Source organism: Lissotriton helveticus, chromosome 1_1 (genome assembly GCF_964261635.1).
Source record: "Lissotriton helveticus chromosome 1_1, aLisHel1.1, whole genome shotgun sequence".
Lineage (NCBI taxonomy): Eukaryota > Metazoa > Chordata > Amphibia > Caudata > Salamandridae > Lissotriton > Lissotriton helveticus.
In genome coordinates, this window is record NC_136057.1 from 375,550,880 (window position 1) to 375,570,574 (window position 19,695).

General features: G+C 41.5%; 1 protein-coding gene across 2 annotated transcripts in view; it reads right to left on the reverse strand.

The window, feature by feature from the left end:
• The window catches only part of B4GALNT3 (beta-1,4-N-acetyl-galactosaminyltransferase 3), a 751,466-nt gene that overhangs the window by 129,730 nt on the left and 602,041 nt on the right, over nt 1-19,695 (reverse strand). For both annotated transcript variants that reach the window (XM_078673705.1, XM_078673706.1), the window contains 3 exons: nt 19,060-19,126; nt 16,599-16,742; nt 8,738-8,847 (listed from right to left, as the gene is read on the reverse strand). In XM_078673705.1, coding sequence (XP_078529831.1) covers nt 8,738-8,847; nt 16,599-16,742; nt 19,060-19,126 — 321 coding nt within the window. The remainder of the gene's footprint in view (nt 1-8,737; nt 8,848-16,598; nt 16,743-19,059; nt 19,127-19,695) is intronic.

The window sequence follows — 19,695 nt, forward strand, 5'->3', positions numbered from 1 at the left end:
TTGCTGATCCCTTGCTAGATAGATTATCTACCTCTAGATTTAGACCGTCTAAGACTTTTCATGCCTTTAAGACTTTTCTTCATACCACCAAGTTAGCTGATATTTGGAGATTGCACTATCCCACTGGCAAGGAATTTTCCTTTTTTTCCAAACCTCATAATTCTCATTCCAGAATTGATTATTTTTTACTTTCCCCTTCTCTCATTCAATTTGCAAATAATCCTACCATTGGTACTATTGACATATCCGACCATGCACTGATTTCTTTTGTTTTAAATGTTTCGTCTTCCTTTGCTAAACAATCCCGATGGCGTATGAATACTGATATTGTCCTTACTGACACTCATAAGCCCAAGTTGTTGCAAGCGATTCAGGATTATTTTACATTGAATCCGGAAGACTCTACCTCTGTTACTAATCGATGGGATGCGTTTAAAGCTTATATCAGAGGTACTACAATTTCTATTATGGCACATGAAAATAAGAAATTTAATTCTAATATCAAATCTTTAGAGAAACAAATAGCTCATTTTGAACGTTTATTTATCACGTCTAATGATCCTCAATATAAACTTAAACTTCAAAAACTGCGATATGAATTTAATGCTATTCTTAGTACAAGGGCTGGGGTCCAGCTTTCTAAGTCTAATGCTAGATTTCGCTTTAACACCAATAGATCTGGTAAGCTTCTTGCTAATTATTTACGTATTAAAAGGGATAAAACGCAGATTACCTCCATTCAAGGTCCTCAAGGTAAAATTGCACTTTCCCATAATGATATTGTTCAACAATTTTTAAATTTTTATTCCACATTATATAATAAACCAGATTTTTGTAATGAGCATATAATTGATGTTTTTCTAAAACATTCTGATTTACCTCATATTTCTCCCTCTGATAAACTTGGGTTAGATTTACCTATTACTAAAGATGAAATCCTAACTGCCATTAAATCGCTTCCAAAAAACAAATCCCCTGGTCCTGATGGCATCCCTGCCGAATTCTATAAAGAATTTCAAAATCATCTTTTGCCTTATTTGTACCAGATTTTTTCTCATTTTTCTTTGTCAGGTACCATTTCCGGCTCTTTTTCAGAAGCATTAATTGTTGTACTTCCTAAACCTGATAAAGACCCTACCCTTGTTGCTAATTATCGTCCCATTTCTTTGATTAACCAGGATTGTAAATTATATGCTAAAATTATTGCCTCTAGGTTAGCTCCTGTCCTTCATTCTATCATTCACCCTGCCCAATCTGGTTTTATGAAAAATAGATATTCTGCTAACAATACGAGAACGTTATTACATATTATTGAACAAAGCTCTACAATTCCTGTCCCAGCTGGCGTTATGGCATTAGATGCAGAAAAAGCTTTTGATAAAATTCATTGGCAGTTTTTGTTTAAAACTTTGTTTTCTTTTAATTTTGGACCATCTTTTATTCGTATGATTTCTGCTCTATACTATGCTCCCACTGCTCGATTGTTTATTAATGGCCAGATTTCTAACCAATTTTCCCTTTTTCGAGGGACTCGTCAGGGTTGTCCCCTATCCCCTCTTTTATTTTTATTGGGAATGGAGCCTTTTCTTAATTTCATTCGTAAATGTGACAACATTCATGGTATCACTATCAAAGATGTTACTGTTAAAACTTTGGCATATGCTGATGATGTGTTATTATTTATTAGTAATCCTGCCTCATCTGTTCCATTTTTACTTGATATTATTTCTAATTATTCAGCTGTATCAGGTTATAAATTAAATGTTAGTAAAACTGATTTTTTTCCGTTAAACATGTTATGTACTCCTGATATGTTACCTTCACCGGATATTGTCTGGCAAAAGAGTAAGTTGAAATACCTTGGCATATTATTTTCATCATCCCTACATGCTACTTTGAAATTAAATTGTGAGTTCATTCTTGATTATGTTAAACAAAAAACTTCCAAATGGTCTTCCCTTCATCTTTCCTGGTGGGGGAGAATGGAGTCTATTAAAATGACTATTGCTCCAAAAATATTTTATTCTCTTGCTATGATACCAACTCAATTTCCACTTCAATTTTATAAAGATATTGACAAACTATTATCTAAATTTCTTTGGAACAATAAACCTCCCCGTATTGCCTATAAAAAATTAAAAAATCCTAAATGCCAAGTTGGTTTTGCATTACCTGATTTCTTTCTATATCATAAGGCCTTTATACTAAAACAAAGCTCTTTATGGTTTAATATTTCACCTATTGTTAGTCCTCCTATTTGGTTTCACATTGAGACTTCCCTTGTAAAACCTTTTCCTTTATTGTCCTTGTTAACTATTTCTCCTAGTTCTAAGATTATACATTCATCATCTATAATCAAATCATCAAGATTAATATTTAATGATTTAGACTCCAATTTTGCATTCCCTTTACTTTCTACGGTGCATTTGTCCCTGTGGCACAGCGCCTTAATCAAATTAAATAGAAATGTCTCTTTCTGGGCTTCTTGGATTACTAAGGGTATTTTTTATCTTAAGGATGTTTTCTCAGATGATGCATTTATTCCATTTAGTCAACTCCAATTAAAATTCAATTTGCCATTGTCAGATTTGTTAAAATATCAATCTCTATGTAATTCTATTTTAGATTCCTTCCCAAATGGTATCCCATCTATTGTATCAGCTGATTTTTTAATTTATGTCAATACTGTTTCTTTATCTTCTAAAGCTGTTTCTGTTTTTTATAAGAAACTTACCGTCTCATTAGGCTCCAGTGTTGATACAATTTCCGCTTTTTGGAATACTGAGCTCTCTTTGTCTATGTCAAATGATTCATGGTCGTTAATTTGGACTAATAGTATTTCTGGATGTTTACCTGTATCAATTTATCAAACCAATGCTTATATTTTGTTTAATTCTTTATGGACTCCATTGCGTTTATTTAAAACTAAATTATTACCATCAAACCTATGTTGGCATTGTAATTCTCATCCTGGTTCTTTACGTCACATGTTATTTGATTGTCCTACTATTATGAAATTTTGGTCTGAAGTATGGAATGTGATATTGAAAATTTTACCTCTTTCTGATTCGCTTTCCTATAATTTGATTATATGTAAATCAGTTGGTTTGAGTACTCCCCTTGAAGATACTGTAGCAAAGTTATTTAACATTTTGGTTTCGGCTGCGTTAAAATCAATCACTTTTTGTTGGAAGGATGCTACTTCTCTTTCAGTTCATGCTTGGTGGTCTTGGATTATCTTTACAAGAAGAGGTGCTCAATTATCTCTACAAGGTGTTCATCATAATTCTTTGCATTTTCAATCCTTTTGGTCTCCTAACGATTCTTATGTACAGTTATGATTCTTGTTCTCTCAATGTTAATATTTTATTCATTGATTACCATAATGTTTTTTATATCTTATTGGTAACTCTATTTATCTAAGTTATTATGCTATGAACTGTATATTTCCCCTTCTCCTTAGTCCCTTCCCCTTCCTTCCTTCCCCCCCTTCATTGAGTTATCCTTTGATTGACAATCCTATTTTGCGATGTATTTTATTTGTGACTGTTTATTTATGATTATTCTTATTCGCTTTTATGTAATTTAATGAATTACTTTTTCAGTTTTTGTATGTATTTCTGTGTTTCTCCATTGTCAAAATTCAATAAAATTTTACTGAACTGAAGAAAATGAATTAAATCTTCACAAACGTTCAGGTCTTAAACAGTAATGTGTTCTAGGACGTAAATATATACTTTAAGCACAGGGCAGCCAGTCATTCAGTAATAAAACTCTATTTAGAAACAATTCTGATATAACTTTTAGATTATTACTCCCAAATAAATGAAAACAAATATTGCGTTTTAAGCATGCTGCATGTAAAGAATCTTACCAAAATATTATAAAATAGTGGATTCAAAACAGATTCATTATAACCTATAAGTGTACAAAATAATTTATTAAAACGATTAAATAATTAAATTAGCAACTGTGATCCATCTCCTCTCCCATCGAATGACGAGACATTGTAAATAACATTGTGGTAGTCTATCATCATGTGCACACATGACGTTTTTTACTCTGACGATAGTAGGTAATTTGTTCTTCCGAGAGTAAGGAGTGGCTGCTTCTTTCCAGGTTCGGGTAAACATGATTGGACCCCTCACTGCTGTGGTCGCAAAACAGTCTACCTCCGTTCCCAGACATTTTCTGCCTTCCTTCCCAGACATTATCTACCCTGCATCCCAGGTATTTCTACCCTTTGTCCCAGATATCTTTACCCTCTGTCACAGATTTTTAACCAACCATCCATCTCAGACACTTATCATTCCTTCTAGACATGGACACCCACCGATCCATACAATTTTGACCATCCATCTCCCCAAATATTTTAACCATTTATAAATCACAGATATTTTCAACCAACTCGTCCCAGAAATGTTCTACCATCCATACCAGACATTTCCTACATCCTCCCTAAACATTTTCTATCCTTTGTGATAGACATTGGATACCTCCATTCCAAACACTGGATCTCCTCTGTCCCAGACATTGCCAAACCTCCGTCCTAGACAATGTCTACCCACCGTCTCAGACATTTTTTATCCTCCCCACCCCAGGTAGTTTTCTAATTTCCATCCCAGACATTTTCTTATCCTACGTTCCAAAGTTTTTTATCCTCTGTCCAGTCATTATGAATTTAGGTGTATGTTCATTGTCACAAAATAGTACCATCTTCAAAAATAAATATGTCTATGATTTAATGTTAACTTAAGTGCAAGAGTTTGGTCTATGCACTCTGAAGAGAAACATGCCTTAAATGTATTTCCTTCAGGCTAGACTCTTAGAAGCTCACTAATTAGGAGATTGTGAGAAACTAGGTTGCTGACTGAGGGAGGGTGTTGTGAGCCCTACTCAGGCAACAGCCACAATTCGAGTCAGGGTGAACCACAAAATGTCACAAAATTAAACTGTGGTTGATCCTCTGGTAGCTTGGCACAAAAGCAGTTAGGCTTAACTTAGAGGCAATGTGTAAAGTATTTACGCAGCACACCAACATTAAAAAAGTGAAAACACAACACTAGAAAAATCCCAAACAAATTTAGGAAAATAGAGTAAAATGTAATCAATTATTAGACACCAAAATCATAAAAATGTAATCAGTAAAATCGGAGATATGCAGTTTCAACAACTTAACCTGAGTATAGCACCTAAAAGCACATAGCAACACTTGCAGTTATCTGGTCGTACAAGACCATGTGAAAGTAACGCATTGCGGCTAACCGTGAGGGAGCATGGGCTGGATACAGGGACAAGGTTAGTTTTGCTAAAAAGTTACCTTTTGTAGTCCAGTGTGAAGAGTTTTGTTTGTGGAGGAGGAGGTCACCAGGAGAAGGGAGAGCATCACAGATGGCAGTCTCTGTAGCACGAAAAGCAGGCAGGTCATCGCGGATGGTAATTACTGTCGTTTGTAGATCCTGTGGGGCGTCCTGGATGGTTGTTGCTAGAGATTCGTGTTCATGGTTAACACGGGTTGTCATTGCTGTAGCACTAAGTGCAGATCTTGTATTGTCGGTCGGCGCAGACGGTCACTGTAGCTTAAAAAGTCTGGTTCACCGGAGCTTCACATTGACGGTTGGCAAGATCTTGGCATGAACTGGACCGTTCGTATTCAAGAAGAGCCCATAACCTCAGGATTTATCCTTTTTAAGTTAGAGGAGTGCACTCTGATGCAAGCCAATGGGGAGGGACTTCTTGGGGATCAGGAACTCACTTTTGCACAGGCCATCAGGGCTAAGGCAGTTGTAGTTGCAGGTCAGCAGGGCAGGTGCAGGGAGACCTCTGAAGCTTGTTATGTCCCTATATCTCAAAACAGAAGGTCAGTCAGCAGACTCTTGGAGTCACTCAGCCTGGGATGAAGGGAGCAGGTCCAATCTTCCTTCTCAGCAAGCAGGGCAGGCCTTAAGCAGCAGGGCATCCTTCTTCTGTAGTATCCACATGTACTGGAGTAGGTCTGAGGGCTCTCTATGTATACCTGGTGCCCGCTTTGAAGTGTAAGAAGTTTCTAGAGTTACCCCCAAAAGGAATATCCAGCCTCCCTACTCTGGACCATATCTGTCCGAGGGCAAAAGACGCTAGAGTGAAGTCCTTTGAAATGCAAATGTGGGTCGTGACAGCTCTGTTCCCCATTATGCCAGGATGGCCCATACTGGCAACACGCAGACCCTTCACCGTGATGCTGCCTGGGAGGAATACACAAAGGCTAACTGCCAACTACACCCATTAATGTGACCCAGGAACAAGCTGCACGCACCAAATGCTTCAGACAAGAAAATGGCAACTTTCTAGAAGTGGCATTTTCAGAATTGTGACTTAAAATCCGACTTTACCATAAAAAAGGTTGTAAACGACAATTCCTCAGACACCAAACACTTTCGTACCTGCTTCCAATCAAAAGTTAACATTTTCTAAGTGTAATAAAAGTAACCCAATGTTTTCCTATAGGAGAGGCAGGCCTAGCAATAGTAAAAAATGAATGTGGGAGTTTTTCACTACGAGGAATTGGATAATGTAAAAGTACTTGTCCAACATTTTAAAAACAATATATCCTGCCCTAAGTGCTGTTAAAGGTCCACTCTAGGATGACTTGTGTATTAAAAAGGAAGGTTAAGGCCTGGCAAAAGGTTTATTTTGCCAGATAGAAATGGCAGTTTAAAACTTCACACACAGGCTGCACTGGCAGGCCTGAGGCAGGTTTATAAAGGCTTATTAAGAGGGTGTCACAATAAGTGCCAAAGGCCCACTTGTAGCATTTAATGTACAGGCCCTGGGTGTATGTAGTACAACTTTACTAGGGACATAAAAGTAAATTAAATGTACCAATTGGGCACAAGGCAATTCTGCCATTTTTAAATGAGGGAACACAAGCAGGATAGCAGTGGTATTGTCTGCAGAGTATTAAAACCAGCAAAAATTGGTTCAGAAAACAGGAGGGGTGAAGGCAAAAAGTTTGGGGGTGACCTTGCAGAGAGGGCCAAGTCCACCAGAGGAGATGTTGCCTAATGGCCATAGACACAGAGTTTGGAACTATGGCACCAGGTTTTAATCCTGGCATTGGCTCAACATCCTGTGATTTTGGTCAAATTGCTTAATTTCCCACCCCTAAAAAAAAAGAATGAACCTGGCATTGGGTAATGTAATCCGGTGCTTATGTAAAGTGATCTAATGCCCGTGTGCCAAGTTCACACAATATAAAACTGCAAATAAATAATTTTTAAAAGCTGATTTTTAGGGGAAAATACATTGCTGATACATCAGCTGTGATGCTGCCCTATGTAATGTTATGATAGCCACCAATTCCCTCTAATGTTAAGATATTTCCAAGTGCAGTGCATAGTGCTAGATTGTCTTCTGGAGTTTCTAACTCAATCATATGACCGCTTAACATGTAAGGTGGATTTGTAGAGCTCTGCTTGTCACCCGTGAAGGTATCCGGGTGCTGACCAGGAATGAGCTGATGTTCACCAGGTAAAGGGACATTATTCAGAAGAGCAAAAACTCTAGGACCTTGTGAGCTCCCTGCCATTTCCAAGATATATTCCAGGGTTTGTGAGCTGTGATACGCTAGTGCCCCAATACACGGAAGAAGTGGCACAGGTGTTCCAAAAATGCCAGAAGGATACTGAGACCTCACTGAACATCTACTCCCCTCACCACCCCACAGACATCGCATACACCTTCCTGTATGTGCCTTCAATTTCTAAGATCCCTTGTAAGCAAGTGTTTGCTCTTACCACGTCTCTGTAAAGTATGTCTTTTTAGGCATCTGCCTCTCACAACTACAGCCAGATCCGTTCAGTAACACTTCCGTTTTATTAATTTGCCTTGAGCACATGCACACTGAGATCCCCTCATAGCGCCTATCTGCACCCAAGTGCTCTCCTCTGGCTAACATTTCTTGTGTATCTCCGACCATCTTTCCAAAGTTGTCATCTTTCCCCGGAGTCTGGACATGAGCCTTTATATTAGTCTTTAAATTAGCAAAAAGCTCAAATGCACCAAAAGAAAAAGTGTGTGAGGTGACAAAGAATGGTGGCTTTGAGTACATAATCCTAAGGAGTTGTCATTTACTCAAGTGGTCATGATGAATGGTACTATACCTTCGCAAAAATGGACGTCAGAGCAGATAAGCTAGAAGAGTTAGGGACCTATCCACACAGGCATCCTGGCGTATGTAAAGTAGTATTCTTTTGTCTTTGTGAATAGGCCCCAAAATATGAAAATAATGTGAATATGCAAGGAACATTCATATGTAATTAGTACAAATAGAAGGGACTATGCTCTCGTGACACTTAGAGTATTCCTGTAGTAGTACTTCCCGTACGCATTAATGATTTTGTGAAACCACTACCTTAATGTTTAAGTCACTTTCTAATGAAAAATGCACCCAATCTTTAGTTGCAAAAACACTCATAGGTCACACTGTAAATGAAAACCATACCTGGGATTTAGAATTGTGTAGGAAATTTCCCAATCATAAAGTACGACATGCAGTGGAACTCTCCCAATCACTAAATGACTGCACTGTTGTGTTTTTTCTTAACTTGATTTGTCACAGCTTGCAGTGCCAGTAATAGTTTTAAAGACTAACTGAATGAATTGCAAATTTTTGTTGTTAGTGCTGTAGTTGAGCATCTTGCCGTTGCAGGACTCCCTCCCCAGTTAGCCCCAGTTAGCCATTTAAAAATTGACTTACGAACTGGAGGCCCTGATAGCGCTGTAGCTGATATCCCTTGATGAGGTAGCTGGGCTTTTGGATGCACTCGGGCAGGATCTTGCGTAGTCGCAGCTTGTTGATCAGCGGCACTAGAAAAGAAAGACTAGTTGGTTATGTGCCAGGGCGGGTGCCAGTGCCCACTCAGACACCAGAAATACAAGTGTTAACAACAAGAGGGGTTCTGCCAGCTACCATTTCTTTGTAGATACATTTTGGCAGAATAAATTAAAAATAACATAGTACCAATTGCCATTTCACACAATTACCACTCTTCAATTTAATCCTATTGGTCTACGTACATTTAGAGAAGAATTTTATTACATTTTTAGGTCATTCAGGTTTTGCAGGGAATGTAAAAAATAAATATTCAGAAATTACAACCCAAAAAACACTTCTCCTATCCCCCATTACCAGAATTCACATAAAGAGTACTCATTCTAATGTTGCGCTGGAGGCCAACGGCAACAACCATCTTTATAAAAATGACTACATTTCAGAGGGACACAAACCACTTTTGTAAAGAGGTCCAGCAGTAAGGAAGAAGATGCATTTGCAGCTTGAAAACTAAGTCAAGTATATATGTAACATGCAGTATTTCTGTAGCATGAACCAAGCCGATCGGCAGCAAAGAGCTGTACAGGATCAAAGGCAAAGATACAGGGGTAGCTGGGTTCAGAGGTAGAAAGTAGGCTGTTATTGTGTCATGATGTAGAGTGCTTTAAAGAGGTACATCTCCTGGCGGCAAGAATGCTGAGAGCCACAGGTGGGGGTGAGTTTATCAGCCAAATAGGCAGGTGTGCCAGTTGTGATAGCTTTGAAGATACTGCATCTGGTTTTGAAGATGGTGCAGGCCGGCAAGGAAAGCCAGTGTAGTTCCGTCAGTCTGGTGGTGGAGTGGTTATAATTCATCCTGTTCTTGGGGTGTTCCATGGCATGTACGATGCCTTTAAGTGGTGAGAGTGTAGTGTCTTGTAAGCCGTGGAGCAAGGAGTTGGCACCATTCAGATGCAAATATACCATGGTTTGAACTACTGTTCTGAGGTTGCTTTCTATGAAGAATGGCTTCACTTTCCTTAATAGAGGTGGATGGTACCAAGTTGTCGGTTTTCCTGACAATATGTTCCAAAATGGTGAGGTTGGTGACTTAGGTGAATCAATGTGACTTTGATTTGGCTGAAACTTTGGTTTCCATCCATCCAGCTTCATGAGGTCGAGCCAGGTTTTGACTATCTGCAGCTTGATCTGCTTGGTGAAGTACAGACATTATATTTAGGTGGAGTTGAATTTCAGGTGGCACTGGAAATAAAGGGCCATATGTATCAAAAACGAATTTTGCAAATCTCTAATTACGATTTTTTGCGAGTCACAAATAGAGAATCACAAAATGCAATGTGTGTGAAGTTGGCCTGGCATATGCTGTCCACTATTCTAGTGGGCACCTTGCACCAGTCCAAACGACCCTTTTTGATGGTAGGTTAAAGACAACCTTAGTAGAAAGCTATCCTAGTAGTAGCTGTGGAGAGCAGCCTTCAGGCTAAGTCTTGAAGGAATGTAAAGCAGCTTGTTTAACCGGTCTATAATCTAGTGAATGACCAAATGAAAGGAGAACCACACCAGTTATATATATAAAATATATGTATTTATTCTAAACGCATCCCTCTAGTCTCTTTGTGAGGCTAGAGGCAAAAGTACATTCAGTAAACTTAATTAGCACGCAGTAAATTAGCATATTAAGAAAGTGGTATAAGAACCACGACTGACATAGCTACAAGGCCTAGAGCTTTTAGAACAGCTGGGGCCAAAAGGAACCACGCAAGGTAGTGACACAGGGGACCCACGTGGGATGCGTGCAGTGTCTAAACACAACTGCGAATCACCATTAACTTCTATGGGGAAAGTCGTGGTTGGAAATTCAAAGATAAAGGACACTTAGAAGAGGACTTGGAGCAAACCCCTTTAGAACTAGGAGGTTCTAGAGTCAACACCCACGGGAGCACCGGAGTACTCAAGTTACCTCACCCAGGGAAGCCGGGTGCATATGTGTCTTTTCGTGTCGGGTTTCGTCATCATTTTCAATGGGGATCTGCTGCAAAGTGCTGCTGACGTACAAGTGGAAAGTGTCCGGGTGGATCCAAGCCTGGATCAAGGATGAGAAGAACCTGAAAGCAGAAGGAACAGAGTCTGTGTCACTTGCCAGAGACCAGGAGGGCGATGAGCGGATATCCACTGATGTCGGGTGCTGGCAGGTGAAGAAGGTGAAGCTAGACTCTTCAGCCACGAGGACCAGGAAGTGTCGACAATTACCAGGTTCTGGATTCGAGCTGTCCCACAAAGGATGACGAGTGCTGCGGTGTTGGTTTCCGGACTGGACCCAACAAGCCTTGGCAACAGCAACCCACACAGAACGCAGAGATTGGCTTTCGGTGCAGACCTTCAAGGTCTGAGGGACTCACCACTCGGTGGGGAGTCCGGGCACATCTGGAGCAACCAGGGAAGCCCAAAGGAAAGTAGAGTTACCTTTGTGGGGACCCATCAGTCGACGGACCAGGGATCATAAAGGGGCCTCGAGCGGAAAGGCTAGAAGCTGGCTCACGGAACACTCGTGGAGTGTAGGCCCACAATCTTTGGTGCAGATGGTGCTCAGGGCTTGGACTACAAGTAGCCCAATGCACAACTTCGGGAATGCTCGGGAAGTCGATGCACTTGCTAATGTGCACGGTGTCCAGGAGTTCCGGTTCCACGTCACTCGTGAGGGCTGCGGGTCTCAGCTTTGCTGGGATCTCGTGTCGGCCTCTGAAAAGTCTGGAAGTCCATTTCCTGAGTCGCAAATACTTTCAGCGTCCGACGGAGCTTTGGAAATGCATACCGGCAAGATGCTTCTTTGGGGCCTGTTTGAATAGGGGAGTCACTCCTTGACCCCAAGGGAGATTCTTCCGTCTTCTAGTCGTGTAGAATGTCGAAGTTCCAGGATATATGTTGCAGAGTTTCGTCCAGGTGTAATCTAAAGTCCTAAGGACTGGGGTCCCTTACTTATACTAAGAAAAGGGGTTGGACATACTCTGGGGACCCACCTATGGGAGTGTCAGGAAAGAGGGGTGGTTACACCCATTTTCTTTGTCCATTTTCGCGCCAGAGCAGGGGCTGAGTGCCCCTGCAACCGGTTTGAACTGGGGTCCGCACAGGGACATCAAGTGTGCCCCCAGCACTGTCTGAAAAGCATTCTCTGAATGCACCCACCCAGCCCCAATACACTAAAGCCTGTCTGGGAGCTGGTTACTCCTCCCTGTGACAGGAAACCTATTGTCCAGGCCTACTGTTTCGTCCAGCAGCAGGAGGTCAGACCCGTGTCTGTGGCATCCATTTTGTGATGCCAGGGCTCGTTTAAACTATTACCAGGCAGACCAGTGTGTACATGTCTTTTCCCTCAATAAGGGTGGAATTCTACCCCCGCCGCCAGGACTGGCGGGGGGGGGGTAGGATTCCAAAGTGTTTGACACCAACCATGACATGTTTCCATGCAGCCATTCCCAAGTTAGAATTTACAGCGAGGTTATAATGCACTTAAGAGTATATGGTCTGGCTGCATCACAGAACAGCTTAAGAGAATAGATTCCGAAAGCTGCAGAGGGGTCCTGCTCATACATGGGCATCCTCTCACACAAAACCAAGCACTCTGCCTTCAGGATTGATAAGGCCTGCCATAGGAGTGACTGATAGGTTTATATGTGTCAGTGATTAAAAGGTAGATATAGGTAACCTATATCTCAGTAAGGGGTGCATGCACCACCTTACCCAGGCCACAGTAGCAGACCTGTGGTGCCATTTTGGAAGGCTTCCCAAAGGTGGCATAATACTTGCTTCACCACCTGGTAGGCCTCTAAGGTACCTATGCCCTTAGTACCTAAGGTACCATATACTAGGGACTCACAAGGGTAACCCTGTAACCAAACTGGAGTGTACCTAAAGTACATGCAATCATTTCAGAGAGGAATAAGCTAGGCTAGGGTCCTGAATAGCAGGGCCCCAGCCAGACTAAAGTCGAAAAACAGCTAATAGGAAAAACAGCTAAACACCAGCAAAAAGTGGGGGTAACCATAGTAAGCAGACCCTACTCTCCTACACAATGTATGTAGGATCTGCTAAAAGAATTTGTGAATCCTACTTATTCCTTATTTGCGAATCGCAAATTGATATTTGAAAATAAGGAATACCTTCCCATTCATTCCTATGGGCTAGGATGCCCATAGGAATGAAGGGGAAGACAGTCTCAATTTGTGATTAGCAATTAGAGAATCGCAAATTGAGAATGCAATTTCAAGGTTGCAAGGGTGCCATAAGGACACCCTGTGGCACCACTGAAATGTGCATGTGTGCACATGTAGCGCACATACATGCCCTAAGGGCATGTATGTGTGCCACATGACACCTTGAAAAAAATCAAAAAAGTGTTTTTTAAAGGAAATCTCATATTACCACTGTTGGACCTGCGATGGGCAAGCCCAGCACAAAGGGGGTAGCTTGGCTCAAGTGACGAGGCAAGTGAAGGCTGTAGTGTTAAGCCGGCTCTGACCCAATAATAACTCCCTGCACACCACACAAAAAGAAGGACACCACACCACTGTTATAGAAAAATACGTTTCGTTTATGTAAAAGTTCTCTGGGTTTGAAGGAAGTTCACTTAGGTAATCACATTCACATTTCTTACATGGGTTTGATTAGCTGTGTACTGGTTTCTCAGGAATAAATAGTTGGACTCTAATAAATAAATATACTGGATAAATATCAGGATTCAATACATTAGAATAAATATCAGCAATGACTGGAATAAATATCAGCAATGACTGGAATAAATATCAGCAATGACTGGAATAAATATCAGCAATGACTGGAATAAATATCAGCAATGACTGGAATAAATATCAGCAATGACTGGAATAAATATCACAGGGTCATTCTGGTATCGCTGCCACCAATTAATCACTTTCAGGGTAAACACATTACGTTTGTCATTCAATGCGGAATGCGTGCTCTTACAGTTTTTGAAGTGTTCACGGGTTCGAGCTCTCTGGGCACAAGATACGCGTGATAATCCCTTAGTTGCACTCACAACTCATTGCGCGTATATCTGGAAGATAAAGGCATAAAATGACTACGGCAATTACACTCCGCGGTCAGCCGGTTCAATGCTACTGCTGCCGGAGGAGTCTGTGCGCTTCTGTCAGCGCAGGCGGGGTTTCCGAAGGCGGCTCCAGTTCACGAGTCTTGGGACCGTCGAACGGGCTGCCGGAGGGGCCAAAACACCTGCGCGCACAGTTCAAAATGAAACCGCATCACAGTTCCACAACAACGCGGCAACTTCAGGGGTAGAGACGGCCCACCTCACTTCGGCGGCGCTGGTAAGCGCTCCAGTCAGTATGGCACTTCTCCCAAGGGCGAAGGGGGGTTCCAGGGGCTCCGCGATCCTCCCTCCGAGCTCACTCACGGGGGGGTTCCCGCCCACACACCAGCTCCCAAGTCACTCGGGCAGGGCAGAGACAGTAATCTCGCCCCAATGAAGGCCAGCCTTTCCCCGCCCCAGCGCAACACCTCACCTTCTATCCACAAACAGCGCGTCGACGGCCGTGGGTTCGGAGACGTCCGAACGCCCGCCAGGAGGCACTTAAGTTGAAGGTGGCACTTTAAGAGTTGCGGTTGCGATCTCACCACTGGGGGGGCGGGGAGGCTCTAACTATGGCCAAAGTCTCTGAGGGGCAATTGGGCACTCGCTGACCAGGCGCTGAAGGCTAGAGGACACTGCTCACGCTTCTGACTGAAACGCCAGTCAGGGTCCACGCCAGCAACCTCTGCTGCTCTTCTGCCTGAACTATCAGCTGCCTCAGGGGGTTAACAGGGCAGGTGTCAATCTGGGGTCAAGTCCTCTTCTTCTGGTGTTCTTTGATCATTCTTCTCCAACATGGCCACCAGGGACTGGGCCTTTTATAGCCAGTGCCCTAGGATGCCAGCACGAGCCAGAAGGTTCTAGAACCTTCCCTGGCTATGTCAATGACATGGCCCTTTCAAGGTATCTTTTTGGTCATTAGGAGCCACCGTACTGGGCTTCCTAAGGCAGCCATTTTGTGTACTTGTAACTCCTGAGGGGATTCCTGTCAGGTTTGCAGGTTACACAAAGTGCGCCAAAACCTTCAAAGGGTCAGAGGTCAGAGGGGCTCCAATGGGAGTCACTCTCATAGGGGACAATGGTGTCCACCATTTTAGGGTTGACAACCCCAGTTGGTTATGCCACCGGTTCCGTCAGGCGCCTTGTACATAGGTGCCAGGAACTTGGTGAGCAACTGGGCATCAAAGAGCATCTAGCCCCATGGGACAACACACAAAAAGGTCCTGGTAGACAAAGAAAAAGCGATAAATTTTAGGAGGCACGGGGGAACAAAATAAATCATAGTGTGAGGGGACTCTCAGAAGCAGACAGGTCTAACAACCACCCACTTGAAGTTTGTGGTAATTTGCGATGTCTTCTAGCATAGCATTTAGAGAATAGCAAACTGCAATTCTCTAAATGCTTGAGCAAAAAAAAAAAGAATAAGGAAGTTTTGGACGAGGTGCAAGCAGGGTTTGTGGCGTTGGATATCTGGAGCAGACAAAATGTTCGAGTTGAGCTTTGTGTCATCAGTGTACTGTTGTAATTTTGCTGCTTTTAAGCAGATCCGCAATGGACCAACCTAAGAAGGCTAAAAGGGTTTGGTTCAATCCCATTTGTGGGAGGTTCCACCAAATGTCAGCAGTGAGCTTTTAATACAAAAAGCCGTCTTGCCAGCTTATGTAGATATGCACTGGATACTGCAATTAGACATAGCTCTTGATTTTAGAATGGACCTCCAACAGTCTGCGCATCTAGTTCTGTTCCCTACATCTGTCTGTCACTTCAGCAGAAGGCTGGCCATCTTCTCTTTGCTTCTGTAGGTGATGTCAAAACATAGCAAGATATTATTCAACACATTCCCTTATGATCTTCAGTATTTCCCTGTTCCTACAAGTCATATAGGTCAGTAAATAGAGTTGTGTGGTAGATGTACGTTTTAATCTACAGGGGATCGGGTCAAATGCTAGCCTGCCAATTTAGTCAATATCCTTCAGGGTTTGATATGTTCATTGACATCAAATTAGGCATTATTTACTGCTCATACAGCATTATCAAGCTGAAAGAGTAGCATTTCAGTACACGGGAAACATTTGTCTCTGTTTATCTTACATGAGAAGCCCTGATATCATCTTTAATTTGTTGCCTTCATTATAAGTCCCCACAGCTAACTGGCTTTTTTTTGTATTACAATGCATATCCCTTCTCGTGCACTGGAGCAAGGCCGGCCATCCTCTATAGGCTGAGCCGTACTTCCCAAACAGCATAACTGTTTGCACTGTGATACAACCCAACTGCAAAATGTTACATTGCCATACACTACATGCTGTTGAAAACAAGGCATGTGGAGGATTATATTTTTGTAAAACACTCATTTGAGGACATGAGAAAATGGAGAACACTGTCTCTGCCATTATAGTAATAGACATTCCGCTTTAATCTTTATTGCCAATGCCTAAAAATACCTACTGTCTAAAATGGTTTTCAATAATTGATAAGCATTACTCTTAAAAATAGTAGCCATACCAATTCCACCTTCTGTATCTCAAAAGGCAAAAGGTACAGTAGGAACATAAGAGTGAATTAAAAGATTCCTGCAGTTTTGCTACCTAAGGAAGTTAAAATGCTCATCCATTGGTATGTTAATTTTTGCATATTGAGTGGCTGAGCTCTGCAGTAGACATCCATGCAGGCCATTCTTACCATTGTGGAACGTATCACGAGGGTCCGGTCTGAGCATATCCGCAGGGTAGCTCTGGTCTCCAGAGGGATCGCCAGAATTACCCTGATAGCTGGCTAATGTCTGCGGGATGTGGTCAACTTCATTCATGCTCAAACTGGTTTCATCTGAAGAAAAGGAAGAGATAGTCAGGTTCCATGGGATCACGCCCATGGCACGCTACAACAGGATCATCAGTAAATTCACATATTTCCCCTTTACAAAATCACAGACCGCACAAAATTATTGAATTCATTCTGATTTGTCCAAGTGAAAGGACACTGATGAGGCATTAATATTTCTGATAGTATTTGGTTTCATTTTGAAGGATTGTATATTGCATATTTAGTTCAAAGGAACGCTTAACAGCTCTGTACAAACCGGGATTTAAAAACCAGGGGAAAATAAAATGATCATACCAAAACTCCTGATAACATTCCTGCTTGAATCTGTAACATCAGTACCTCCAGCCCTGCTCCATGGAAATGTACAAAGACTGAAGCTGCCAGGTAGTTCATGGCCTTCGCACAATTATATCAGCTTTTCCTTCTCAAAGACACTATCAGATCTAAAGACTCCTCCTTTATTTAAATATGTTGCCTACTGTTATTTGGAATAGAATATGTATTTCCTACAGGAGCCGGAGGGCATTTAAAAATGCAATTTCATCTTAAGATTGTTTCTCATTATAAAGATCCTTTTAATACTCTGTAACAGGCCATGAATGCACTACAAACCAAGTGTTTTATGAGCCGAATTTAACTAAATTTAAAAGACATTACATTTACATGTACACTCCTCCTGATATTTGGTGGTCCCCTCCCCCCCATTTTCCAGACAGAGGATTGGTCAATGTCATGGGTACAGTCTCCTTGGTAGCCAGTTAAATTCTGGTTGATCCAATCCGAGTCATATCAGTCAATAGAAGATTACGACACAGCGGGGCAACTGGAACACCTGTTAGGGCAGCACTTCCGGAGCGGGGCGATAAAGCGTTCGGTGTTACCCTTGCCAAGTGACCCTCAATTACAAGGAGATATGGCCAGGAGATCCAGTCCTGCGTTCTGCATTATTCTACCAGATAACTACGTGTTTTTATATCCTGAAGGATCTTCTGCTGCTATTCTGCTTTAAGACCAAACGATATAGAAAATCACCAATCACAGTTGAGTGTCTAATTCATGACAGAGGCTTAGACGAGTGTGTGATGTAGATAGCAGGACCAGGTGAAGAGCAGAGGCACTATTACCTGCATTGGTAAATTTGGAATAAGATCGTGCTGTATTTGACAGCACGGAAAATAACTGCGTTTGTGAATAGGCTCTAGGGGTATGAACTGAGCACTTAGCTGCATACGTGAGGAGGACAGGGTGCAGGTATTACATGAATGCATCCTGTAAGGCAGCCATCTTGTAATAGAGCACAGATCAGGATGCTTATCTTTCAGTTGGTCCAAAGCAGGGCATCAGGTGGCACGAGCAGAGCATGCTCCATCAGCAGCTCAGTGATAGCACTAAGTTTAAGAATATTGTATTTTAAAGATTACACTATCACATGTTACCAGGGACGAATTTGCCATTGAAAGCAAAAAAAAATATCTAATTATAGCTATAGGTGTTTTTAAAAATACAAATAAATAGGAACTTTTTAATGAAGCTTCTGCATTAAAGAACTATTTGTTATGAGCTCATTTGTGGCATGAAGTTTTTAACTTGGGAAAAACCTTTTATGCCATGTGTTAAGTGCCAACAAATTTGTGTCGACCTGGAAGGGGGGCAGACGAAGCGCTAAAGAAACTTTTGTTCAGCATTCAAACGTAACATAGGACAGATAAAAGAATGCTGGAATAAAGGACAACTTCTGATTAAATAACCTTAAAACACGTTTGAACTTTTCACTAAAATGTATGAAGGGTGTAAATGTATTACATATTTATTACATGCAACTGTGCATGTTACCTTCTAATGCTAATGCACCAGGCATTTCTCGTTTAATAAATAGACTTCTCACATTACAAGGGCTTCCCCAAAGTGAAGACATGGGGTATGCAGTGTTTTCCTCAAAACCTTTGTGATTCTAAGTAAAACAACAACTTCACGCAGTTACAGATTTTTATGCTTTTCCGAATGTACTTGAAAATTAAGGCTTTCAAGACAATTAATGTTTCAAAACAATGAATACAGGTGACACTGTGCGTAGACAAAAACTATGCAAAAAGTAAACTTGCAGAGAAAACGTTTACATGAATGTTCTTTCTTGGCTGGGTTAGATTAGCAGAGAGATCATCTCGAAAAGCGTGAAAGTGATATAACAATGCAATGAAAAAAGATTCAGGGCAATAGCTAATTTAAACCGGCAAAGATCCCAAATGGCAAATACTGGGAACTCGCCTGTTGCAGATCCCTCAGATTTCCCCTTTTATCAATCCAAGCAAGTTGTACTCACTGCAGAACAGAGACAGGTACTGGGACTCTATCACTGCGAACTTCATCCCCGGCAGCACTGGTTTCCACTGGAAATTAAAAGAAACAATGATCTTTCCTCCATTTCTCCAACAACTTGGTGAGATGCACATCACACATATTTTCAGTTTAACACCCAGTACTGCAGAGGGAAGACAGCAGGCAGATGCTGCAGGTGATACTGGTTGTGCAGTGCCTTTTCTCACCCTCCGCTACATACACATGACTTATATTATATACCACAACATGGATGAGAAGGCAGTGTGGCCGTCCAACCTTAGGGAGGATTAGAAGTCAAAGCCCTTAATACTTCTAACTCTGGCATAATGTCATGTGAATTACTATGTATAACTGATATCAGTGCCTCCCTCCTGCATTTAGGCACAAGCATTGCTGATGCTCAGGAGAAGATCATAACATAAATACATCAGTATAACGCCTTACTGGTCAGTAATAAACATCCTGGTTTGAAATGCTACTACTGCTTTAACATCAATATCTCTTTGTGCATCACAACATGCACTGATATGTTTCATAATCAATTATAAATGTAATTTTCTAGTTAATTTGAAGTATCCTTTAGCATCAATATTCTTGCTAAATTTCAGGGCTCTAGCAC